Source organism: Phascolarctos cinereus, unplaced genomic scaffold (assembly GCF_003287225.1).
Source record: "Phascolarctos cinereus isolate Bilbo 61053 unplaced genomic scaffold, phaCin_HiC Scaffold_1;HRSCAF=81, whole genome shotgun sequence".
Lineage (NCBI taxonomy): Eukaryota > Metazoa > Chordata > Mammalia > Diprotodontia > Phascolarctidae > Phascolarctos > Phascolarctos cinereus.
The window spans coordinates 67,510,986-67,537,491 of NW_027555514.1; the positions used below are offsets into that span (position 1 = coordinate 67,510,986).

A 26,506-nucleotide genomic window follows, 5' to 3' on the forward strand; every position below is an offset into this window, starting at 1 on the left:
TCCAGTGACCCTGATATAAGAGATAAAATTTTTTTGCAAGGAGTTTTCATATGTTTGGGGGCAGCGGGGAGAGAGAGAAAATGAGGGCAGTACCAGATGAGGTGGGAGGACACAGGAAACACTGTGGTGCTGATCATCATTTGCCTGGTTGCCAGCTTATCTCACTAAACTTTGAATCTTCTGATAATGGCCATGGTTGTTCTGACTTTTCTGCCTTGCCTTCGCCTGCTAGCCCATCAGTACTGCCAATACTACCAAGCTTAAGAGCTTAAATGATTGCAACAAGGTTTACTGTGCTCTATCCTGGTTTAGCTATGGTAAGCAATGGGCTTGTACCTTTGCCTCTTCGTAGGCTAAAGAAGACAGCAGCTCTTCTAGCCTATAAATAGCTGGATATTAAAAACAAATGACCAGCCTAGTAATCATGAGCTATCCAGTCTTTCCAAAAAGTTTTAGTGAAATGATATCTGAGTGGGAGTAAATAACAAAAGGGAAATGGAAATTCATTTGGAATAAAGCAGAATTTAACTTCTGGAAATTCAGAAGGCAAAGAGAGAACACATTTGTTTTTATGTTTGTTTGTTTGTTTTTTAACACGACACGTGTGTTTGTCCTTTATAGGTTTTATAACCAGCCATCATTAGTGTGGTCTTCCCAGCCTAAGACAGATCTTGCCTACTGGAGAAGAAAAGGACAAGACTTCAGTGTGCTGCTGGATTATACAGACAGAGTAAACCTTGAAACCCCCAGAATGGCAGAGCCCCATGGTATGACCCGAAATGTGAGAGAGGGTCAGTTGGAAGTAGGATTGAGGTTGGAAAACACAATGAGGAGAGCAGTTTTAGAAGACAGCTGGAAAGTATCTGGAGATCCCAAGTGGCAGAATGAAAATCTTGAGAGCTGGAACCAACCTAGGAGACTAGGGAGGCAGATGTCTGATGGAGATGGGGAGAAGCTGCTGCAAGATCTGTACTCATTTACGAAAGGAGACAATACATTTAATTCCCAAAACAAGGGAAAGTCCCAGTCATTGCCTAGAGTTCTTTCCCCTGACGACCTAAGATGTGTGGAAATGCCCACTCTGATAAATGATTACCATTTGCCAGGGGATGCTAAAATGCTATTTTATCCTACAAATAGTACATCAAACTTGGAGTACCTAAGAAACCCTGAAAAGGGTGATCCCTATATTCCTTTACAAAAGCCCAAGTATGGGAGACCCCTAAAACCTCCATCTTATGAACTCTACCGACAGACTCGAAGTGGAGTAGAAAACAGCAGGTATCAGGATAACTACCAGAAAGACTGTATTTCTTTTCTGCCCAAAACTAATGAGCCTAGACAGGACCCTTCTAACCTAGACCCAAATTTGGAGCCTCCCATGTACGTCCCACCACCATCTTACAGATCACCACCCCACCAGAACACAAATCCACATTCCCTAAATGAAGTGCCTCATTTCCAGCATGGTGGTCACACGCAGCAGCAGCAGCAGCAGCAGCAGCAGCAGCTGATGGAGATGCCCATTGCTGGCCACTACACTTCATCCGACTCCTACAGGTCAGGGAATCAATATGGTGCAAGTGTGTGTCCCCCCCATGGGCTTCCCAGACACCCCCAGCGCATGGATGCTTGTGACAGCTCAGTTCAATATATTCCCTTCAGTGACCCACGAATCCGACACATTAAAATGACCCATCATCAGGACTTCTTCCAGGAAACCAAATTCCTTGAAAAGCTATATACCGCAGGTCCCTCTGGTTTCCAGGGACCAGCTCGGGTTCAAGCACAAGATGATGGTGCCTTTTTTCATTCTGAAAGCCAAGTCCCAGCAACCAAAAGTGAGAGTGATCCTGCCTCTTATGAACCTAGCCTTGGGTGGCTCCCGGCAGCACCCCTTCTAGACAGAGAAATCTGTGCCTTGCCTGACCAAAGAGACAATTGTGTTTTAAGTGAACAGCAGCCTGATAAGGAAAACAGCCGTCAGCAGTGTGCTAAAGGGAGGGTTTCTTCCCAAATCCCACAGTGGGAGAGTACCTGTGAAACCATAACTAAGCTCAAAACATTTCAAACTGGGATTCAGACCAAGAAAAGTTCAAAGAAAAAAGTGAACGAGACTGTATTTTGCTTGGTTTCTGTCCCAGTTAAATCAGAGCCACATCTGCTAGATACAGATAGGAATAACAATGATTTAAAACAGAGTGCGGATAAAAAGAATGGCAATGATAAGAGAGGGGCTTTGCGAGAACAAAGTCTCTTGAGCATGTCTTCCACAGACCTGGAGCTACAGGCACTTACAGGAAGCATGGCCAGTAAACCTGAGCTACAAAAACAAGGAGCAGCAGGGCCAAAACAGTACAAACAAACAAATGACCTCAGATTCAGTCACTCCACAAAACATAGAGAACTCAAATATTCTGGGTCTTGGCCAGGTGACCAGTACAGAGACCAGCAAACACAGACCACTGTCACCCAAGAATCCCAAACGTTCCAGTTTCTTCCTGCTAAAAACATGGAGGGCCAATGCAGTGTACCACCCATTCCAAAAGTATCAGACCGCTCTGCCTCTGAAACTCTGAAGCCATCAGCATCACCTCCTAGTGACTGGAAGTTGAGGCCAAATACCGGGAATCTGAAAGGTCAGATGTACTTCAGCCCGTCTAGCAATAGTGCTTTCTCAAGGACTACTTCGTCCATCATTCAGGGGCCTACATCAAAAGCAGGCCAAAGACAGCCTGATGACCCCTCCCTCGACATAAATGAAAGGGACACTAAGCCAGTATTCAAAGGTCAAGTAGTGAAGGGTGAGGCAAGTGCCCCTTGCAACAGTAAAGCACTCTTTGGTCAGTTTCTCTTAAAACCAGTTAGCCGTCGTCCCTGGGACGTAATTAGTCAGTTAGAAAGTTTTAACAAGGAGCTTCAGGAACAGGAAGAAAGCAGCAGTGACAGCAGCAACAGCAGCAGCAGCAGCAGTATTGATGGAGAAATTATAGAAAGTGAACAACAGATGCAGGGGGATGTTGATATTGATGCTGGCACTGGGTTAAAGGACTATAAGCCTGATGAACCCAGCCAGGAAATGAGAGTTGGGTTACAGCCAAGGACAGCAATACCAGAGTTTCCCGTATTTAAATCAGGAAGAGTCAAGAGTGTGGAGCTGACATCTGATTTCATATACGACTATCCTCAACCACGGATACCCTTCCAGAGAAGAGATAGCAAAGGTGAATCTGTTAAGCCCACAGAAGAAAGTGCGATTCCAGAAACAAGAAACCAGGAAACAGAGACCAGAGTAAACAAATTGGCCACCAGCCCAGAGCCTGCAAAAAGAATGATGTCGAATAGTTTGATGAAGACAATTCCAAGCCCCTTGAGCTACCCAGCTGACATAAGAGAGCCCCAAGAAAACAGTCAGTATGGCGATGTAGTCAATTCTGCACCACCAAGCCAAATAATTCATCCCAGGAGTGACAGAGCCGAAGAGGGGGAGTCAGGGGTACACATTTCTTTAGTGAACAAAACCCAAGGTTTGTCTGACATGAAGTAAAGTTTGTGGGGCTTGATACAGGTCCAGAGCATAGTGCCAACAAGTTAGATGACGTGTTAGAAAAACCAGGTGCAATAGAAATCCCTCCTAATGAACCCCTTCAAACAAGGGCAGCCCGGATTCTGGGCATAGAAGTAGCCGTGGAGTCCCTCATCCATGGTAACAAGGAAAGAGGGCCAAACCATCTTCCCAGTCCTGCTCAAAGTGTTCCCAAGGCTGATTTGCCAGCAACAAAAACATTATGCAATTTGGTGCAATCAAATAACCCTGACCCTGTATCATCAAAAAGTGCTTTTGACAGCCGGAGAAAGTGTGGCTGGACCGAAAGCCCTCTCTTTGTAGGGGAGAGAGACACACATTTGAAGACACATGTAATTCCCCAAGATTCTGAACTGAACCCAGGTGTGGATGGAGATGACACCACTAATACTTTGGTCCCTGCATCTGAGCCCAAATCACCTTCCAACCTCCGTGGTCAAAAGGACCTCAGGACAAACCAGTCCTACAAGTCAACTTTATTTCATTGTCTGGAAAGAAACTCCACCGGGATGGGCACAGAAAAGAAATTCAGAAGCACCTCCAAGGTGATTGAAACCATACAAGAGAAATTAGTGAGTCCTCCAACCAAAACAGCTGTGGACCGGCTAATGAGAATGAAGGAAGTTGATTCCATCTCTCGAATTAGACGTCTCAGTTCCAAGAGCACTGATTCTGGGGAGGAAACAGAGGAAGAGAAAATTCAGAGAAGACTGGAAGGACAGTCAAGGGTTGGCTTTGGCTCTTTGAATGGCAGTGACCCAGGACACAAAGTGGGGGATGCTGGAGCTGAAGAAAATGGGCATCGGACAATACGTAGTGTAAAAAAGAATGCAGAGCAAGATCTTTTTTGCCTAGGTAAGTAGCATTAACTAACACTTGAGTGATGCTTTGTTGGGGATGAGTACAATCTGTCTTTGTTAACTAAGAATCCTTTTGGGGAAGGTGGAGGTTCAAACCTGTGATTTACTTAGTGTGGGGGAACTCTTGGTGTAGAGACTCCCTCCACTAAAGCAGATCACCAATTTGTCTCTAATTTCTGTGGCCTCAGAGACTTGACTAGGGACACTACGAAGATTTAAGTGACTTTCCTGTGGTCATAAAGGCAGGAGATGTCAGAGGTACCACTTCCCCCAGGTCTGATTGCAAAAATGGTCTCCTAACCACTAGGTTGCATTGCCTTTCAGAATGTAAGAAATAACCATGTAAGTACATCCTGCTTTAAGAAAAACCAGTATGTGAAACTTGGCATGTGGACCAAATAAACTGGGGAATGATTATTGATTTTAACAAAAAAAAAATTCTTTAGGGGCAGCTAAGTGGTGCAGTGAGTAGAACACTGGCCCTGGATTCAGGAGGACCGGAGTTCAAATCTGGCCTCAGACCAAACACTTGACACTTACTAACAGTGTGATCCTGGGCAAGTCACTTAACCCCAATTGCCTTAAAAACAAAAACAAAAAAAAATTCTTTGTGTTATAAAAAGATATGCCAGAGTGGAGATTTTTCATCTCACTTGTGTCACGGAGCCCCTAGGCAATGTGGTGGAGCTAATGGACCCATTCTCAGAACCATGTTTTTAAATGCATAAAATAAAATACATAAAATCCCAAAGGATACCAATTATATTGAAATTCAGTTATGAAGAAAAAAGATTTAAAACAAGCTTACATATTGCAGATTCCCTAGACAAGAGTGTTCATTTAGGTTAAGTATAGGATAAGATCAGAGATGTAGAGGTGGAAGGGACATCAGAGTTCTATAGGTGGTATGTATCAGAGGCAGATATGAACTCAGTCCAAAGCCATTGTTATTTGCACTGTACCACCCTGCCTCCCTTGAATCCTCTGATGCATTTAAAATTCTGTTCACAGAAATGAAGTTTACACATAGTTTTCTCAGAACCTAACTACTATGAGAAGTAAGTCACAACTTTGCTGGCTTCCATAAAATGGTACTCCATCTTAGATGGTAGCACCATTGGACATTTTATAAGAGACTAGTAGTTACCCTCCAGGGTAGCTAGGTGGCACAGTGGATAGAGTGCAGGGCCTGGAGTCAAGAAGACTTGAATTCAAATTTGACCTCAGGCACTTGCTTGCTGTGTGACCCTGGGCAAGTCACTTAACACTGTTTGCCTCAGTTTCCTCATCTGAGCTGGAGAAGAAAATGATAAACCACTGTAATATCTTTGCCAAGAAAACACCAAATGGGGTCACAAAAAGTAGGACATGACTGAAACAACTGAACAACAGCAACAACAAAAATTACCCTCCAGGATATCACCACTGGTGATTAGAAACATACCTCCTAAATATTCCTAACCACCCTTTAATAACTGAATAAGAACAAAAGACGTGCCAGATTAGACTGACCTAATGGCCTACATATCCCAAAGGCCTTCAAAATATTTTTTCCCATTTGTTTGACTGCTTTGTTCAATATCAGATTAATGTAATAGACTTTAAGAGGTTTAGCAGCTAGAATAAACAGCCTGTACTCTCATTCCTCCCCATAATGCTCAGCAGGTCTGCCTTTTCGTGTGTCTTATGTCTTAATTATCAGATCTCCCATAAGCCAGTTTTGGCAAGGGGAATGCTGAAGCCTTCAAGACGGACTCATTAACTTTTCAGAAACCTGCATGATTTGTCAGTTTTCCAATAGCAGTGACCATTCTTTGCACCAGCCTGGAATGGACTTCTGATATGATTCTGAGAGGCAAGGGGCTTGTTGGCTGCAGGGCTTCGTAAACTTTCTACACTCGAGACCCCTCCAGCGCTACTCTGAGACCCACAGTTTAAGAAGTGCTGAAGCGATCTGGAGGGGAAAAAGTTTAAGAGGGCCTGCCTGTGTAATTAGAAAGTCTTGCCCCCTACACACAGTAATCATATGACTCTAGGTAAGTCATTCAGATTCTTGGTACCCCCAGACAACTCTCTGAAACTAACTTTACAAATCCATCTGTCTTTACCTGTGGAGGGAGTTTGCACACGAGGGGTCTTTCCCTCCATGATGAAATCACAGGTCAGAGCCAAAAGTCTCTGGCACAAATAGATCTCTTTGGGGCTGACTGAACCATGCAGTCACTATGCTTATTGACCATGTGCCCTAGGCAGGAACACCTTTGTATAGTCACAGGGAATGGATTCAATATTCAAACTGGGAATAAGGAGGAAAATGGTTTAAAGAATCAAAAATGTGGTAAGTTAAAAGGGACAGATTCCCTTCGGGTGACTAAAAATCTAAGACTCTGTTAGTGTTAAACTCTCCTGGTTTTTTGGAAAGAACTATACTCTATTAAATTCAAAATCTTAGAGTAATATGAAGAGGGGGTTGGGAGTGGGGGTGGGGTGGAAAGGGAAGAATCAACATTTATTAAATGCTTATTAAGTTTTACAGATATTATCTCCTTTGATCCTCACAACAGCCCTGGGAGGGAGATGCTACTATTATCCCCATTTTACAGATGAGGAAGCTGAGGCAGACAACTATTAAGTGACTTGCCCAGGGCCACACAGCTAGCACCAGGCCCAGGGTTCTATCCATTACTGCCTCAGTAAGAAAAATAAGGTTATTTTTAGAGCAGAAACTCTCATGATTTCTTGTATGCTGAACCTTCCTAGATAATTCACAAATGAATGAGTGTAAGGGAGGTGGGCTCTAATCATAAAATTCCTCCAGCTAGCAGGCATCTTAGAGATTATCTAGTTTAACCCCACCCATGTGCCCCCGTTATTTTACAGATGAAGGTATGGGTCTCTAAGACCCAGAGAGGTATGCAAGGTCCCACAGCTAGGCAGCATCCGAGCAGGATTGGAGTGCGTGTCTGATTTCCCCCTGAGGGTTCTTTCCATCATCCCCTTCATGGGGTAGAGTTGGCGGGTGTGTTTTTGTTTGTTTTCTTTCTCCTATTCATTTTCTGTGCCCACTAAGCAGAGGAATTAAACATTTGAAAGTTAATGGGGGTTGGCACAGTCAGGAAGAGCTGGCATAGGGCTTGGTCCTTCATACATGACTACTTTAAACAGATGAACTGTGAAGACTTTGCATTTCAGAATGCTTCACGTGAGACTGAGTGCACATAAGTGGCATGTTGTCAAGTTTGTGTACAGTAACACTCTTGGGAGAGGGAGGGAGGGAAGGAGGGAGGGAATGAGTATTTATTAAGCATCTACTGTGTGCCAGGTACTGTGCTAAATGCTCTATAAACATCTCATTTGATCCTTATAAGAACCCTGGAATATAGATGCTATTATTATCCTCATTTTATAGTTGAGGAAACTGAGGTAGACAGATGAACTTGGCTTAGAGGTGGCATGATATGGAGGAAAGAGCATTTGTTTTGGAATCTGAGGACATGGGTTCAAATCCCACCCCTGGCACTTACTCCTGGCACAACATTTCTTGCACAAGTTGTCTAACCTTCCTGAGCCTCAGTTTCTTTGTCTGTAAAATGAAAGAAGGGACTAGACACCTTCAGGGTCCCTTCTAGCTCTGAATCTGTGTTATTATCTCTGATTCTTATTAACAGCCTTTTTCTCCCAGTCTCCACATTCCCTATAAAGAAAAAAAATCCATGTATATGGTATATGCTAGGGAGGGTCAGATGGAAGTAGGAGCAAACTCTGTGGGGTCAACATCATGGCAAATGATGGCCTCTCCAGGCCTCAGCTTTCTCATCTATAAAATGGGAGTGTTGGGCTGGATGGTCTGCCCAAGTCTCTTCCCAGCTCTGGCTGTAATTATGACTTGGGACCACCCTTTCCACTTCAGTCCCTGACAGTGGACCAGAAATTATAGATACAATCAACTCTGGGTTTTCCTGCTATGTAAAATAGGGGTGCCTTCTAAGCTTATACACCGGGCTTTCTTGTCTTCATTGTGTGGTATTTATTATCCCTTACCAGTGCCTTCCTTGTGGATGGAAGGATTATGTGGCTGGTTCCATGCTATCTTATTATTCCTTTTGGAACTGACCCACTGGTGGATCCCATCTGCCTATGGATCAAGTTATAATCCAGTGCTGGTCTACAATTGGAAAGGTACCGATTGTGTTCAGCCCCCATTCATTTCAGCCACCTCTGTTACATGATTCAATTCAACAGAGCTTTATGGATTGTTTGCTATGTATTCTATTAAGATATTATATATGGTTGGGGATGGTGGTGCATACCTGTACTCTCCACTACCAGGGAGGCCAAGGTTGGAGAATCTATTGAGCTTGGGAGTTCTGAGCTGTAGTGCACGAGGCTCATTGGGTGTCCACGCTAAATTCAGCCTTAATATGGTGAGTGCTCAGGAACGAGAGGGGCCACCAGGATGCCCAAGGGGTGAAGAGCTGGCCAAGATTGGAAAATGGAGCAGGACAAAGTTCTCCTGGACGTCAGACACTTACTAGCTGGGCCATACTTCCAGCCTGGGTGACATAGGGGAGACCAGTGTCAAAAAAAAAAAAGATCTCATATATAATCTAATATGTCCAGTTTTTCTATTTTTCAACTTAGTAGAAGAGTACTGATGGCTTAATTAAGCCACCATTCATCTGTTGGTGACTCACCACTATGCCATCGAAGAGCTGCTGTTAGGGAAACATCTTGAACTGAAGTATGTGTTCAGCTGTTTTTCAGTTGTGTCTGACTCTTTGTGACCCCATTTGGGGTTTTCTTGGCAAAGATACTGGAGTGGTTTGCCATCTCCTCCTTCAGCTCATTTTACAGATGAGGAAACAGAGGCAAACAGGGTGAAGTTACTTGCTCAGGGTCACACAGCTAATAAGTGCCTGAGGCCAGATTTGAACTCATGAAAATGAGTCTTCCTGACTCCAGCCCCAGGGAGCTATGTACTATGGCATCACCTAGCTTCCTCATACTGAAGCATAGATTTTGTAATCTCCCTCGAGGTCAGGGCCCTATTTTATTTTGTTCTTTATTTTCCTAGTCCCTAACAAAGAGCCCAGCAATTAGGAAACACTCATAAGTACTTGTGGAGTTGACTTATGGAACAGAGACAGATGAAACTTAACAGGGTCCGAAGAGAACCAGGATCTTGTTGACAATTTTGGTTTATAATGCCCAATTCAGACGTACATTCAAGCCTGTGAATCTTCTGGACACTGGTAAGTCAGTTAGAGATAGGTGTCAGCAGTCTTCAGGAAGTCTTACAGTGGCTGACAAGCCTTGATCTGGCTTAGGCAAGTAGATGGCACAGTGACTGGATAAGATTCTGGGCCTTGAGTCAGGAAGACCTGAGTTCAAATCACTCAGACTTGTCTTAGCTGTGTAACCCTGGGGCAAGTCACTTAATCTCTGTCTCTTGGTTTCCTCAGCTGTAAGGTGGGGATAATAATAGCACCTTCCCCCCACCCCTCCCCTAGGCTTATTGTGAGGATAAAATGAGATCATATTGGTAAAGAGCTTTGCAAACCTTTAAGTGATTATACAAGCTATTGTTATTGTTGTTGTTTGTGTGCTCCTGTCTGTCTTGTCAGAAGACTCTGGAAGGAGTCTTTGGCCAGTATTTATCCAGTGACTACTCTGGCATGCAACTGCTCAGTGCTCCGTGTCATGGATGTCCTCAGTAATGACTTATCATCTAGCGGATAAGCCGACCAACTTGGCATTTAGGAGGGATTTCTTTTTTCAGGCCTCCAGTGAGCAGCAAGTTTGACATTTTCAAACTTTCATGAATGAAAAGCCTCCCTCTTCTTAGTGTGGGTGGCAGGGAAGCCAGGCTTTGTTAACAAAAGGTTCCTCAAAGAAACTAGCCCAGCAAGAGGCCTCGTACAACTCCGGACCAAAAGCTCAGCATTTTCTGGTTCACGTTGGAATCTGTCACGTTAGCAGTGTATATCATTCTGAGGGTTGAATTTTCAGAAGAAGACATGGGGAGAGGTACTTCTTTTTAACACAGAAAGCATTTTTTGAAGGCATTAAGTATCGCCCCCATTAAGTACAGAAATTGCCTAGACCTTTAAGTATCTCAATCTTTACTGACTCAGGGTCCCCCAGATGTATATTTTTTTAATTGTCTCAATCTTCATAGCAACACAGTGAGCTGAGTAGAGTGAGATGAAATGGTGATTGGATACGTTTTGATGATAAAGACATAAACTTATTGTCTACATGGCCTACATGAGGTGCAGCAAGTCAGAGGGGAAGCAGAAATAATGACTTTATTGTTATGCCATAACAAATATATTGTGTTAAAGCCACAAATACTTTACAGGCATGATCTTATATGATCCTCGAGACCTTCGTAAAGTAGGCAGGGAACATGTTACAGAGGATTGAAAGAACAATGGACCTGGAGTCAGGAATATATGAATTTACATCCAGTCTGAGACACTTACTAGCTATGTGAACCTAGATAAGTCCCATAACTGCTATCTGCCTCAGTTTCCTGAACTGTAAAATGATGATAATAGCACCTACTTCACAGGGTTGTTGTAATGATTAAATGAGATAATAATATTTGTAAAATGCTTTTAACCCAGTGCTTGTAGGCACTTAATAAATATTTGTTTCCTTCTTTCTCTTTCTTATACCCATTTGACAGGTGAAGAAAATGAGTCTCAAAAGAGTTGAGATTTACCAATTATGTGATCTTGGTTAGCAAGCCAGCTGGAACTCAAACGCAGGTCTCCTGATGCCTAAATCCAGTGTGTGCCTGCCATAACCCCTACTGCCTCCTGAGAGCAGAGGCTGTCATATCTTGTTCTTCCTTTTTAAAACTTCCAAACTGTGCCAGCCTTCCTTGCAGACAGTTTTTCAACATTCTTACCTTTTTTTTTTAAAGAAAGAAACCTTTAGCTGATAATTCATGAAATGAAGTCATTTTGAATGTAGTATGTCCAAATCTAGCATGGATGACAGAATCATAGCTTTAGAGCTAGCATGGATCTCCAAAGAATGTTGCCTTGACTTGAGTCTAGTAGAATGCTTTGGTAGAATAGCCTCACTTCTATCAAAGGTTCATGAATCTTGTATTTTTCATATTTGATTAATGGAAGAGAGAGGATGGACCTCATATTCCAGGATTTATGAGTGCCCATTTTGAACTGGATACTGGGTTAATCCATCAGCTGAACCAAGCACTATGCAGAATCCCCAAGCAGCCAAGTGTATCCATGACCATGGTTCTGAGAGCAGGAGGCCCACTCTTTCCAGCTAAGGCTATCCGCTTCATTCTCTTGTCGCTTTCAGGGGATGTCTGGCAAGTAGCCAAGAATTGAGTGTTCTTCAAGCCAACGCGTTATAGCATTTGAGTTTCAGGATGGAAATTCAGGTTTACTTGGAGAAGTTGGTACATTGTGTTAAGCATACATAACTTTGAAAAAAACAAAAGCATTCTCAGCCACAAATGGACACAACAGAAGTCAGCTTGTTTCAAAGTTAATGGTACTACATTTTGAACAACAGAAAAAAAATCTCTCATAATGTTATTTACTCCTTCCCCTATGTGCCTCAACTCCCATATAATTACTGAATGTGCTTCCTTTTAAAACATGGGTTGAAATTCATGTCCTACCTCCACAATAAACAGGCTTGCAGAAATAGCTGAAATTGACTTAGGCACTCTGAAGAATGAGGAAGGAGAAAGGAGAAAGAAAAGGAACAAGAAGACAATATTGCTTTTTTTTCTGTTTGTTATTCTTTACTTGCTAACTGGATGAAGATTAAAAGTGATTAATTGATCTGTTGCTGATTACTTCCTTTTCTTGACTTTTAACAGATACATACGATCCTAGCCGCGTTGAAAGAGTCTGATATGAATGATGTGCAAATCTCGGAACACTCCAGCCTGCTAATTAAGTATCCTCTGATTTGGGGCTGACCAGCCTGCCTGCCCTACGTGTTTGCTTAGAAATCATCACTAGTTTTTGGTATATCGATAAAGCCTTTACCACTGCCGATAGAAGTGAATCATTCTTTTAGAGCTATTTTGTGGAGATAATGAAAATCTTGCCCTTTGAAGCCACACCTGTTTTCTGTAGCAGCTCTAATTAAGCTGTGCCTACATTTGTCAAGGTTTTTTTCACATTGATGGAGGCAGCTAGGGTGTAAATGGGATGAAGCTAGGTATTTCATCTAGTCCTTCAGTGTCAAAGGTCAGACACGGGAATACTATGAAAATGATTTGGAAAAGAATGTGAATGTGTTAGCTCCTTTCTGGATCTCTAAAGCCCAGGCTTTTGTGTTTATAGGATAGAATCTTGGAGACACACTCTTTCTGAGAGTCCTTCTGCACTCTGAGTTGTAGGGAAATGGGGAATGAATATAAGGTTAGAGACTGATCCTTAAAAAAAAAATCAATTTGGCCACCTACTATTAAAAAGAATTTGCTTTAATTACACAAGTAAACTCGCCACATTTAGAGAATAAAAGCAATATCTTATAAGCTCCTAGGGGGTAAGGATCTGTGCCATAATGGACTAAGAATATTATTTATGGAGCAACTAAATATTTTGGTCAGTTGCAAACAAAATACCACAGTGTGTTTTGCACTCAGTATTATCTACTTTTATTTTCTGTATGGATATTTAGAAATTCTTTTATATGAAAAAAATTGCTGATTTAAAATAGCCCATTTTAACAAAGTAACTATATTTCTTTTTAGAAGAATATTATTTTTCTATGTAAACTATTGTTTGGTGGCAGATTTTTAAGAAGTATTATATTTAAAAGAATCTGTATCCTTTTGTGTGAAGGGAGCCCTGATGAGGGTTCAGTTTGATGTCTTAATGTATATGTTATATCTCTTAGTCGTATACAATGCTGCCACTTGGATTTTGTTGTGAAAAGAGATTCTATATATATAAAAATATTGTGGGGTTAATTAACTCTTTTTAAAAATGAATTTTTCACAAAGATTTTTCACAAACATAGCTGATGGGGTATTTTTGAAAGTCATCCCTTTCAGGGTGCAGCTGAAATCCTCCAAGTATCATAACTGGTGCCAGAGTAACTAGAATTACCAAAAAGTGGTTTCGTATTGTGTCTGATTGTACAACCCTGAAATACACCTTCTCCAATTCACCCAACACTTCCCTCTCCCCTAACTACCACACATGTACATGTGCAAGTGCACACACCCACACCCACACCCACAAATGCTGTTAAGCATTTTACCTGAAATGCTTCTGAATTAGTCTTTGTATTAAAAATATTGCTTTGAGACATTAAATATGTTGCATTTCAAAAGAATATTTTGAGGCCTGTACATTCTGCTGTGTTTAATATTGCATTAACCTGCACAAACTTTATTTATGAATTTTTTATGTGTTTCTATCCACTCTCTTTGTAAGATATTTTCATTTGCTAACATTCATTTGAAGCTTCTTTGCTTCCATCCCCCTTCCTTCTTGCAGGAAAATTGTCTTCTACATTGTCCTTCTCAAAAAGCTCCTTTATCTGCTTTTATTCATCTCAACTTCCTGAAATGATCACTTTGGGGTGGTCTATAATTTGGCCCCAAAAGCAGCCCTTGTGGTGCTTTAGAAAGCCCCTTTATAGCCCTGCCATATGATTTTTTTTTTACAGAAGACCTTTATATACTTAGTCTATTATAAACAAAATAAGATTCATGTAAATCATTCTTCAGAATCCCCTCAGATATGCTAATGAACAATCTTGGCATATTTTATTATTCATTTTAAGTTTTGGCTTTTCCAGCTGGAAAGTTACAACAAGATATAGCATTCATATCAGTAGGAACCAGGGCCAACTCACTGCTTGGAATGGCCATGGAATGACTGTTTCTGGGAAAGACTTTAGTGCAGAATGGTTCACTCAAACTTTGGTCATTGGTTAACCACTTAGATTAGTGTTGGGTCAACTGGATTGAAACTGAACCACCTGACAAGCCTATTTGGGATCGGTATCCTTTTCACATTTAGAAAGTGGGAAGAATCTTTTTTTTTTCCAAAAAGTAACCTTGTCCTCTCTAAAACTATCAACATATTGCCTAAAGGTATTCAAATTAGAAATGTCATCCTAGAAATGATTGGAAAGAAGAAAAACTGAGCTTTATTCTTACTCCAGATTCCTCCTAATGGCCGCAATGGGAAAAAGAAAATGGAAACACAAGAGAAAGCAGGAAAAGGGAGACAAAATGTCTCATTTCTTTATGGTCGATAGATAATTTGGGAAGTATAGAGGATTGTGACTTTGAGACTTCCATTAGTCTCAGGCAACTGACAAATATATCATCCCCAAATATGGCTTATTTGAAGCCAATAACAGCAATAAACCATGACAGTTTTCTCCCCCTTAGATGGTGTATAATTGATTAATTGGTAGCAATTACTTGATTCAACTCAATAAATAATTTTGCTGTTACCTATTTGCCAAATTGTTTTCTTGGTAAATACAGCTGTTAACATGGTCATGTTAATCAAGAGTTTGGGGACTTAAAAGATTGAAGTTTAGTTCTGACCAATGTTAAACTGGAAATTTATAGAAAAATTACATGTAAAGTTGAAGTAAATGGTAATTTAAAAAAGAAAGAAACTAAATTTAGCTAATGGCTACTTGGTTCTTATTTACCTTGCCATGTAGCAAACTTTTAACTGACTGAAAATAATGTTTCAACATTCTTTCCCTATATCCTTTGCTATATCCACAGCCTGTCCTAGAATACCAACCAAATGTGTAAAGGTTTCCCTCTGGAAAGCCTTTAGTTTCCACCACCATGACCACCACCTGCTGTGCCTAACTTTTCTGGCCCAGTGGATTTTTTGAGACTCTTCCTCTTAGCCTTGTTGTATGTATTGGCCAATTTGGTTAGGATAGGTATTATTAGTGGGAGTTACTATTCCATTATGGAATAGGAGGGAATTCCCATACTGATCAAATCCTTAACAGGGTTTTGATATTTGGGGACCATTTTTTTTATTGGTCAATGGCCATGGTTATTTAAAATCACCGTGATGAAACAAACTGTTCCAAATCCATGGGACACACTTTGACCTATGCAATAGCCTATCCCATGATCCAGGATACATTTCAATGACACCCACCACAAATGCAAGTGGCTCACCAATGAAGTAGGTTGAAGTGATCCTCATTACTTTTGGAGAGCAAAACAGTGACTTTTCCCAGCAACTGCTTATCATAGAATTTCTACTGCTAGGATACTAGGGGATACTAATGACTGTGTTGAGAAAACCAGGTTCTGATTCATATCAGAAAAAGTAACTGTAAGGAACCCAGGCTTAATCCAGCAATTTTCAAAGAGTGTATTTGTGATTGTTGGCCATCTTTGCTAAAAGTTACTAAGTAATGCAGAATTAAATGTCAAGGTTAACATCTCTTGGAAAGTGATAAGTGCCACAAGATTATAGTTGTATAAATATTTGACCTTGAGAAGGAGATACTTCTGATGTCCTAAGTTTTTGTAAGCAAAGACTTTCATATTTGGGGCTATTGTTCTGCTTAAAACAGGAACTGCCTGATCCGTCTGTGTGTGGAGACAGAATTTAAGAAGTGGGGTTGGGATGGGGCTAAGCTATTGCTGGAGTGAGGACTTTTTGTGTCTTTTTTTTTTCACTCAAGCTATAGATTTTGTGCATCTGTTTATGGGAGTAGAGTTGCTACTCTAAACTGGGTTTAGGAAAAACATTCCAAATGACCTTTAAGAGTCTGCACAGTGGGAGGTCTCCCCAAAGAGTGGGATGTTTCCCTCTGGCCAGGACTGAACACATTAAGAATAGAGAGATGATAAAGTAGCAGGAGAAAGAGAGACTAAGGTACACAGAGCGAGATAGAAAGTGGGGGAGAGAGAGAGAGAGGGAGAGAGAGAGAGAGAGAGAGAGAGAGAAGAGAGAGAGAGAGAGAGAGAGAGAGAGAATATGGATTTATATTATGTCCCTTTTCAGTAAAAGTTTCTTCTAGAGTAACCTGAAGAATGCTGCAGGCTGGGACTGTCCCAGTCCTGGGTAGGAGGAAAAGGCAGAGGGTTCTCTATATTAATTGCTGGCTTTGGCTTATGGATTGTTGCATAGTTGTCTTTATTCTGACAATGTCATGTAGAAGGCCTGGGGGCTTCTTGTTCAGTGGTCCCTGCTAAGTGACCAAATAGGAACCTGAACTGAAATCCAGCCTTCCTTCCCATTAGCACAAAGGCCCTGATTTGGGGCAGGGAGGCCAGGCAGTGTTTTCCAGAAGATAATCCTCTTTCCCATATGGAAGCCAGATCCCCTAGATCTCAGCTGCTGAGCCAAAGAAGCAGCTCAGCTTCTTCCTTCCTCCCCTCGCCCTCCACCCCCCACTGCCAGAGACGTGCTATGTAGCCCTCACTGTCTTGGAGTGGGAGGAAAGGGAATGCAGTTGTGAGCAGCATGTGGCAGGAATTAGAAATAAAAATGCTACATCTCAGCCAGGGGAAATGGCAGTAACCTCCAGATTATAAAATAAATGAGGTCCTCTCTACCTGGGTCAGCAAAAATCCCAACCATCACACCCAGGCCTGGTGGAGAAAATAACCAGAAACATCCCTGCAGAGATCTCTGAAATGCAGCAAAGACAAGCATCCTGGTGAACCATGGACAGTCTGCCCACAAGTGTCAGTGAGCACAGCTACAGAGAGCAGATAGGGGAGTGCCATGGCAAGCTGCAGCAGCAGGTAATGGCTTGTTGCCAGCTCTGAACCGTGGCTACAGGTCATCTGGTCCGAGAAAATGCATGGTAAGAAGGGGAGGCGAAGGGGACATCCAGGACAGGGGAAGAATAAAGTAAGCAAATGAAATATTTCTAAAATGTAATGGAATGAATGTCTTCAAAGAGCTTTGTATTTCTCTGCACAATGTAAATACTGTGTTGCTATCCTATATTACTATTTAAGGGTGATTAACCCTGCTACCTAATGCACATGTTCCAAATAAAGATTTTGCATGAATCTGCTGGTGTCTGTTACTTTTTGTTGAGGGTGGGAAAATTGAACTTGAATAATATTCAGAGGGAAAGTTACCATGGGCCAGCTAACTACAGGGGGAAAGTACACTCCAGGATAGGGAAAACTGACTGGCCCATCAACTGGAAAAAGCAAAATGAGGTATTTGGGGCCACCCTTAGTGTGCATAGAGGATTGGATTCCAAGCAAGTTAATATCCTAAATTGCATTCACCTCAATTGTCCAGAAAAGGAGTAAGGTAGTGTAATGGACAGGGCACTGGACTTGGATTCAAGAAGAGACCTGAGCTGGAAGGTTGCCTCAGACATGGACTAGCTGTGTGACACTTGGAAAATCACTTAACTCCTCTGGGCCTCAGTTTCCTCACTTGTAAAAAAGGAAGTTGACTCAATAATGTGACAGGTCCTTAAACTCTAAATCTATGATCTGTGAAAGAGACTCCTCTGGTGGTGAGACTAAGTGGCATTGGCTTGCTTTTAAAAAAAATCAGCTTTTTAAAAAATCTTCATTTTGGAATTTAATCAATTGAAAGAGTATCTCCCACTTTGAAGGAGATGAAAAAGGTCAAACACTCAGAGCTGACTGAGGCTCTTGCTTGCTCTGTTCCATACACTCAGATTGACTGTTGCCTCTCTAGACTCACTGAGCCTACGGTTTGGTCAACAAGCTTTTCAGTTGTTCCCAAGTTTAAAAATCATGAGTCTCCCTCTCCCTTGAGAGGAAGGAATTAGGACTATTTCTACCTCCAATCAATTTGTCCAATATCTGTTTTCCTCATTTTTTCCTGGGGTTGTCTTGTGGTCATCAAAGCATGGGTCTGGGGAGGTTTTCCAGGTAGTCTGGGAGCTGGTCTGAAATTCTAGTCTCATAGAAAGAGGATGGTCATATGATGGAAATTATTAAATACATCACAAAATTGCAATTGCAGATCTTATTCTATATTTTTAAAGTGCAAAAATGAATCCTTAGAAAAGGTAGTCACTCTTTCCACACCTCGTTCTCCATGGTTATTGGCCTAAGTAAAAAGTGTGACAAATAGTGATATTGTGAGGTAATGGGGAAAAAAAATACTGGATTGGAAGTCAGAAGACCTAGATCTGGGCCTGTCCCTCTACTAATTAGCTGTGTGACCCATGAGAAATCCTTTAACTTCTCTGGCCCCATATCATCCAATGAGAAAAGTTGGATTCCAATAAAGCTGGAATTATCCTTTGGCGATCGTGAACGTATGATTCTTGTTTCTTCATTTTGTGGGATCTGGAGTCAAAAACTATCTTGGTTCCTTGTCAAAACAGTTTATTGGCTTAAACCTTTGAAAACCATCGTGATGTGCTCCTTAGTGATCTGATTTCCCCCAAGCTTTTTGGTTATTTCTTTCTCCTCTAATGTCTATGCTAGTTCTTCCCCTGTCTCCTCCTCTTTCTGTAGCTCAGCCAAGAGACTGACAGTATATTGAATTCCTTCAGCATTATTTTTCTTACATCAGAATTGAGGTACTGGGGGTGTCTGTAAGCCTGGCAGACAACCCAAGACGCTAATATCTGTTGACCTATAGAGATGGCCACTCAACTTTCTTAGAATGTGGTTCTGTAGATTGTCCTTAGCCATTCTGAACTAAAAGACCTCTGTCTCTTAACAGCTGGGTCTTTTCTATTAATATTGCACCTCTCCCTCCAACTTGCATCAACATGGGCAATCTCTATGCATTTGCTTAATCAACAAGTACTGATGAATAATCACCAGCTATGTGCCAGGCAATGTGTTTGGTACTGAGGTCTATGGAGGGCTTTTAGTTGAAAATGCTGCTTTACTATGAAGCAATCAACAATCTCTTATTAATTCACTTTTTTGTAGGCATTATGTTAGGTGCTGGGGACTCAGGGAAAGAAGTCAGAGTCCCAAGCCTTGATATCAGGGGAAGCACATGCAATCTAGACTACTTCTTTTCATCTTGTCTTCAAGAATATTGGGGGGGGGGGTTCTGTAGCCTTGGATTATCTATGCCTCTGTTCTCCATTTATATGAATAATTGAGGGTTGAGTCCATAAGAATACTACTTACAAATCATGGAAAGATATGCAAATAAAAAAGATAAACAAAAAACATGCAAAATAAATTTATTACTATCACCAAGAAGACCATTGGAGATCTCTGCATTGGTGAACGTTTTTCTTCCCATCTCAAAAAAATGTAATGTTGTTTATTATGTCAAGGAAAACAGAAAGTAGATGACTAATGGGGGTGGGGGAGTTGTGAAGAGGAGAAATTACTATACCAGCTTATTATTAGAAGACTGATGCATTTAACTTTTCGCTTGAGCATGGGGACTCTTCTTAGACTCTCTTAAGGTAGGAAATAGTGCTAAGGACTAGGTAGCAGGTCATTTGCTATTTTTTACATAATAAAGCCCACAGTAAAAATGTAGCATTTTACCCTATCCTACCAACTATAGGTCATAACCCTAGGTTCAAATCTAGCCTCAAATAGCAGCTGTGTGACCCTGTTCAAGTCACTTAACCTGTTTGCCTCAGTTTCCTCATCTGTAAAATTAGGGAAATGATAGCATCTACCTCCCAGGGTGGTTCTGAGGATCAAATGAGTTAATAATTATAAAGTGCTTAACACAGTGCCTGTACATAGTAAGGGCTATAAATGTTAGCTATTATTATTAAAATGAGATCCCTCAGGAAAACTACATGCACACATACTATATATTGAAAAGTAATTATGCAAAATTGCAATATCTTTTTATTTTTTAAATAAATTTTACATGCATTTATAACCTGCCCCTCTCACTTCCTCCTCCCACACTGAACAAAAAAAATAAATAAAATTCTCATCAAAAAAACTACATGGTCTAGCAAAAATAATTTCCACATTGGTCAAGCCCAAATATGTTATCTTTCTCTGTATATTTTAAGTTAATTACTTCTATAGCAGGAAGTGGGTGGCATGTTTTTCCTTCAGTCCTCTGGACTTATGGTTTATTTAGCACACTTGTCAAAGTTCTAAAGTTGTTCAAAGTGGTTTTTCCCAATTGTGTTGTTGTCATTTTATAAATTGCCTGGTTCTACTTACTCTCTGTGTATTGATTCATGGAGATCTTCCCTCTTTCTTTTCATTTTGTCATTTCACAGAGTAATAGTATTCCATTACAAGCATCTTCTTTCAGGCAAGCTGGCCCTGGTGCCTGAAATACTTTCTCTCTTAAAATCCCTAACTTCCTTTAATGCACAGCTCAGATGGTACCGCCTTTCCTCACCTTCCCAGTTCTCTTCCCTCTCTTCCCACCTCCTCTGGACTACTTTATATTTATTTTTCTATTTTGTATGTATCTGTATCTAGGTCATTTCCCCCCCAGTAGAAGGTAAGCCCCTTGAGTACAAGGACTGTTGCATTTTGTCTTTGTATCTTGAGCACAGTACGCCCCACACAGTAGTCACTCAAATACTGTACATCTTATATTGAAATGTACATTGTATCCATTCACCAATGCCTTCATTTTTCAACTAATACCAAATTGTTTTGAGAATTACTTCTTTGTAGCATAGCGTAAGAACTGGCACTACCAGGCTTTCTCTCACTCCTCTCCTCCCCCCCCCACATTCATTTCCCTTTGGATTTTTTATCTTTTTCTGCCTCTGTGTGAGTTTTGTTATTTTCTTTCTAGTTCTGTAAAGCAATTCTTTGGTAGTCTAATTGATGTGACACTGAATAAGTAAATTAACTTCTGTATTATTGTCATTTTTAGGATATTGACTCATTCTACCCATAAGCATTCAATATTTCTCCAATTATCTAGGTCTTTATTTCTGTGAAAAGTGATTTATAATTGTATTTGTATAGTTCTTGTATGTATCCTGGTAGGTAGACTCCCAAGGATTTTACACACTCTATGGTTATTTTAAACGGGATCTCTCCCTCTTTCATCTTGGTTTTATTGGTATGATATAGAAATGTTGATTATTTGTGTGGATTTATTTTTTATATCCCGCAACTTTGCTGAAGCTATTATTTCAATTAATTTTAGTTGACTCTCTAGGGTTCCTTAACTATGTCATTGTATCATTTGCCCAAAAAAGTGATGATTTTGTTTCTTCTTTGCATAATTTTTAAAAAATGTATTGCTATAGCAAACATTTCTAGCATTATGTCAAATAGTAATGCTGACAACGGGGCATTCTTTTCCTACTCCTTGTTTTATTGGAAAGTATTCTACCTTAGTTCTGCTACCTACAATGCTATCTCTTGATTCTAGATAAATGCTATATATCATTTTGAAGAAAGGTCCATGGATTTCTGTCCAGTGTATTTAACAGGAATGGGTGTTGTATTTTTTTTAAACTCTAATAATAGTAACCTAAAGAATTTGAATTAAAAATAGAGGTTATTTATTCATCCTTATCCTTGCTGCTTTCTTCATCATTTTCAATTTTCAGGCAGTATAGTGCTATAGAAAGAGTCCTGGACTTCGTCTCAGAGGCCCTGGTTGTGGTCTCAGCTTTGCTATTTGCCTGTTACCTAGGTGACTTAGAGTAAGTCCCTTAACATTCTTGGGCCTCAGTTTCCTCATTTGTAAAAGGAAGGGATTGAATGAGATGATTTATCTAAATTCTCTAAAAGCTCTGAATCTGCAATCCTATATAATCTTTAATATTATCCATTGACATTAAGCTCAAATTAGAGCCACATTCTAGTTTTCTATAAGCTGAATTTTGGAGGAAAGTGTGGCATTTATTTGAACAATTCTATTCTATGCTATTTATCATAGATTTAGAGCCGAGAGGAACCTTAGAAGCTACGTAGTCCAATTTTGCATGTGAGGAAACCGAGGTCCAGAGAGCTTAACTAGCTTAAGGTCTTATGTCTTGTAGGGGTAAAGAGCCAGGATTTGAACCAAAATTTGCTTAACTCCAAATCCAGCATCCTTTCCATTACTACACTGTCTCATTCACATCACAGAATTGGTTATACTGCCTTTAACTTTACCCTTGAGCACAGATTACTAGACGGCTCATTGCTTGAACTCTGCAGGATCCAAAATTAATCCCAAAAGACAACTCACTCCAGGTGCTGTTTTTCTAAATTAATTAATTTTCTATTATTTATAATTATTCTAATTAAAGTTCCAAAACCATGGTGTTTATCCAGTAGCATGTGTTCTTAAAGCACTTTTCCAACCCCTATCCCAGGCAGTATGGAGCTGTGGAAAGAAGCCTGGCTTTGGGGTCCAAAGACTTAGGTTTAAATCCAAGCTCTGCTAATCACTATTTGGATGGCCTTGGGCAAGTCATTTTATTTCTACTAGGCTTCTATTTTCTGATCTGTAATAAAAAAGGTTCTCTACCAGCTCTAAATTCTATGATCTGCCATTTTGAAACCAGTGTAATGTAATGTTTTTTCAAAAATTGATCCAAGAATCTTAGATCCTGTGATCTATGGTAGCAGATTCCTATGAACAGGATTCTCGATCTATCTAGACGAGATCTTCATTTCAAAGGCCATCTAATCCATCCCCTTCATTCTGTTGCTGTTGTTGAATTGTTCCAGTCATGTCCAACTCTTCATGATTCCACTTGGGGTTTTCTTGGCAAAAATACTGGAGTAGTTTGCCATTTCCTTCTCCAGATCATTTTGTAGATGAGGAAACTGAGACAAACAGGGTTAAGTGACTTGCCCAGGGTCACACAGCTAGTAAGTGTCTGAGGCCAGATTTGAACTTAGGAAAGATAAGTCTTCCTGATTCCATGCCTGGCAGTCTGTCTACTGTGCCACCTCGATGCCCAAAGGACATCTAGTCCATTCCCCCTTGTTTTATAGGTAAGGAAATTGAGGCACAGAGAGGTTAAGTGATTTGCCCAGGGTTCCATAGTTAGTAATTATTTGAGGCAGGATGTGAACCCAAGCAGTGCTTTTTTCACAGTACCAAGCTGCCAAAAGATCCAGGCTTAAATCTTGGCTATGCCACTAATCAAAGTAGGTATATATAATTTTTGGTAAATCACTTAACTTTCCTGGATCAGTCTTCCCTGTCCTTTAAAACAGAAAGAATCAATCGTCTTTTGCTCCTCTCTCCTATCCCTGCCCCCACACATTCCTAGTTTCCTTATTAGGCTTCACTGCCTCAGCACACTCTGTGAACCTCTGTCCCGAGCAGTGAACACTAATTTGGAAGGAAAAGAGAAATTGCCTGCTGCACAGCCAAGTCCTGATCACAGCCCCAGCTTTGCTGGCCCACAAAGTAATGCGACTGCCACCTCTACACCCCATTCTCCAGACTGAAGGGAAATCGAGCTGACTTCCAGAACTACGCAGTTTAATATTCAACTCCCAGCGAGGCCTCATCTCCTAAATCTAGCCTAATCCAGGAGAACTCCATGCCCCAGAGCTTCATGCAGCCTACATCTTTTAGCCATTTCTTTGTTTGCACTTCTCTGCTTCTAATGGAAACAACCCTATTCCAAAAAGAATGAAAAACATCCTAAGTAATTGACTAGTATTATTTCCAGGGAGCTCAATGGTGAGGCCTCTGGGGAAGGAGTATGAGAAGAAGAAGAATATGTCATTTGGTTTAAAATAGACTTGAGACACAAGGTAAACCTGAGTAAATTTTTTATAGGCAATTTCCATTTTGGCACCATTGAAAAGCTCCGTCCCAGGGTTAAGGGTGTATAACTTAGTAGGTCGTGTCAGAGAAAAGGGCTCTTAAGTACCCCCTGCTCCAACCTCAAAAAAAATTTGTTATTATGATTATGATTATTATGATTGTCATTATGAACCAAGGCTTAAAGTTAAGAATAACTACATACCTAGTATATTAGCCCAGTGCCTAGCATACAGTAAGTGTTTAATTAATGTTTCTTGATTTATTCCAACAAGCTCTTCTAGAAAGAACAGGGACTCTTAACCTAGAGATACATGAATAGATTTCAGGGTGGGGTGGGGTCCTGTGAACTTGGATGGGAAAAAATATACCTTTGTTTTCACTAACCACTAATGGAAATTTAGTGTTTGCTCTCATTATGAATGTAGGCAACAAGTCACTATGGAAAGAATGGGCCCATAGGTTTCATTAGATTGTTAAAGGAGTCCATAACACAAAAGTGGTTAAGAACCTTTTCTAGAGGTTAAGAACCTCTATTTTAGAAGATAATCAGAATATCTATACTCCCTCTACACATTTAATTCAGTTCAGTATAATGAGCATTTACAGGATTAATTGCTTATTGCCTGTTTAGAACTAGGCTAGTTTTGTTCATTTGGTTCCCTCTTTGAAGGATTTTCAGCTCAGATATTGTTCAGTGACTCAATTTAGCAAATATTTGTTGAGTCCTTCTTCTCTACTTGACAGTGTGGGAGACCCCGAGTATAAACCACAGATCTTTGCCTTCAAGGAGCTTATGAATGAGTGTGTGGACATGAGGCATAGAACCTTTAGAGAACCATGTAAGAAAACCACATAATACAATATAAAAACAAGTATCATGAGATCACTAAAAATGATTTTCCAACTTACTAGCTGTGTGACCCTGGGCAAGTCACTTAAGCCCACTGGCTAGCCACAAAACAAAACAAAAAAGGACAGAAAAGAGAAATTATTTTTCTAAGGTACAGTTCCCATCATGTTATCCCAACCCCCAATCAACAACCTCCAATGATCAGGATCAGCCTCCAGCATCAGACACAAAGTCCTTCATGATCCAGCCCCCTCCAACCTTTCCAGTTTTCTTACACCTTACTTCCTAATAAGACACTCTTTGATTCAGTGACACTGGCCTCTTGGCTGTTCTATGGACAAGACATTCTCTCTTAGCTCTGGGTATTTCCCCCGGCTGTCCTCTGTGACTAAAATATTCTCCTTCCACCGCTATAACTACATTATTCACTAGATTCCTTTAAGTCCAACTAAAATCTCATATTTTACTGGAAATCTTCCCCGGCCCCTCTTGATTCTAGTGCCCTCCCTCTCTAAATTATTTCCTGTATATCCTGTACATAGATTGTTTTGCATGTTTTTGCTTGTGTATTGTGAGCTCCTGAAAGGCACAGAATGGTCTTTCGCTTCTTTTTGTATAGCTATCCCTGAGAAGCACCTAATAAATGTTTGTTGACTGATTGAGCGTTGATATGCACGGGACAGACCATGTCGTGGGAGAGCAGGAAGAGGAATGATCTGTATTGGACAGAATTACTGGAAACAGCATCAACTACCTAGCATATGTTAGGGTGGATCAAGCTGTACTGCCCACTAACCCAAGCAAAATTTTAGAAGAAAAAAGGCAGCACATTCTTTTACTTCCTCTCAAGATCACATAGTTCTGCAGTGGTGACGACATCTATCAGCACGGCTGTGGCTTCAACAGTATAAGAAGAAATTGACGTCAGAGGGTGATTGACTTGAATGTTTGATTGAAGAAAGACAGACAATGAAAACTATAAAATAGCTAACAGTCTTTCAAATCTGTTTATATCCCAATGAGGCTTAACTACCAGCTTCCCAGAAGACAGTCATAATTCTGCTCTAATCATTCTGTTGGTAGTGCTCTGATTCTTGTGATTATCATTGCTTTAATGGAGGAATAAATTTCCTGTCCCATACCTGATTCATATTTTCTCCATTTGGGGGAATCCCTTTAGACTTTCAAAACAACTATTTCTACAATTAGCAGCTTTCTGTAGGATGCTGAGGAGAGAGTCAAAGAGAGTAAGAATTTACACCCTACTTCCTCAACTTAGAAGGCTCTTCTAACATTGATCTTGATATAGGTAGGACTACATACCTCAGCACAGGAGGGGAGGACACCCTCACCTAGCCCCTGGGTCCCAGCAGCAGTGTGTATGTGCCATATAAGCATACACATGATAGAAAAATGAATAGGAGTTAGTTCGGTGAGGAATATACTAGCATCTGGGCAAGGAAACAAGAAGGAAGCACTTGATCAGTTTTGTTTGTTTGTTTTGAGGTGATCAGTGTTAAGTGACTTGCCCAGGGTCACACAGCTAAGAAGTACCAAA

General features: G+C 40.7%; 1 protein-coding gene across 1 annotated transcript in view; it reads left to right on the forward strand.

Annotated features, from left to right (window-relative positions):
- JCAD (junctional cadherin 5 associated) overlaps positions 1–12,874 on the forward strand; it is a 70,200-nt gene extending 57,326 nt beyond the window's left edge. Inside the window, 3 exon segments of the mRNA XM_078152027.1 lie at positions 622–3,536; positions 3,539–4,441; positions 12,314–12,874. Of these exon segments, the coding sequence (XP_078008153.1) occupies positions 622–3,536; positions 3,539–4,441; positions 12,314–12,348 (3,853 nt within the window). The 3' untranslated portion in view covers positions 12,349–12,874.
- The last annotated feature ends 13,632 nt before the right edge of the window (positions 12,875–26,506 follow it).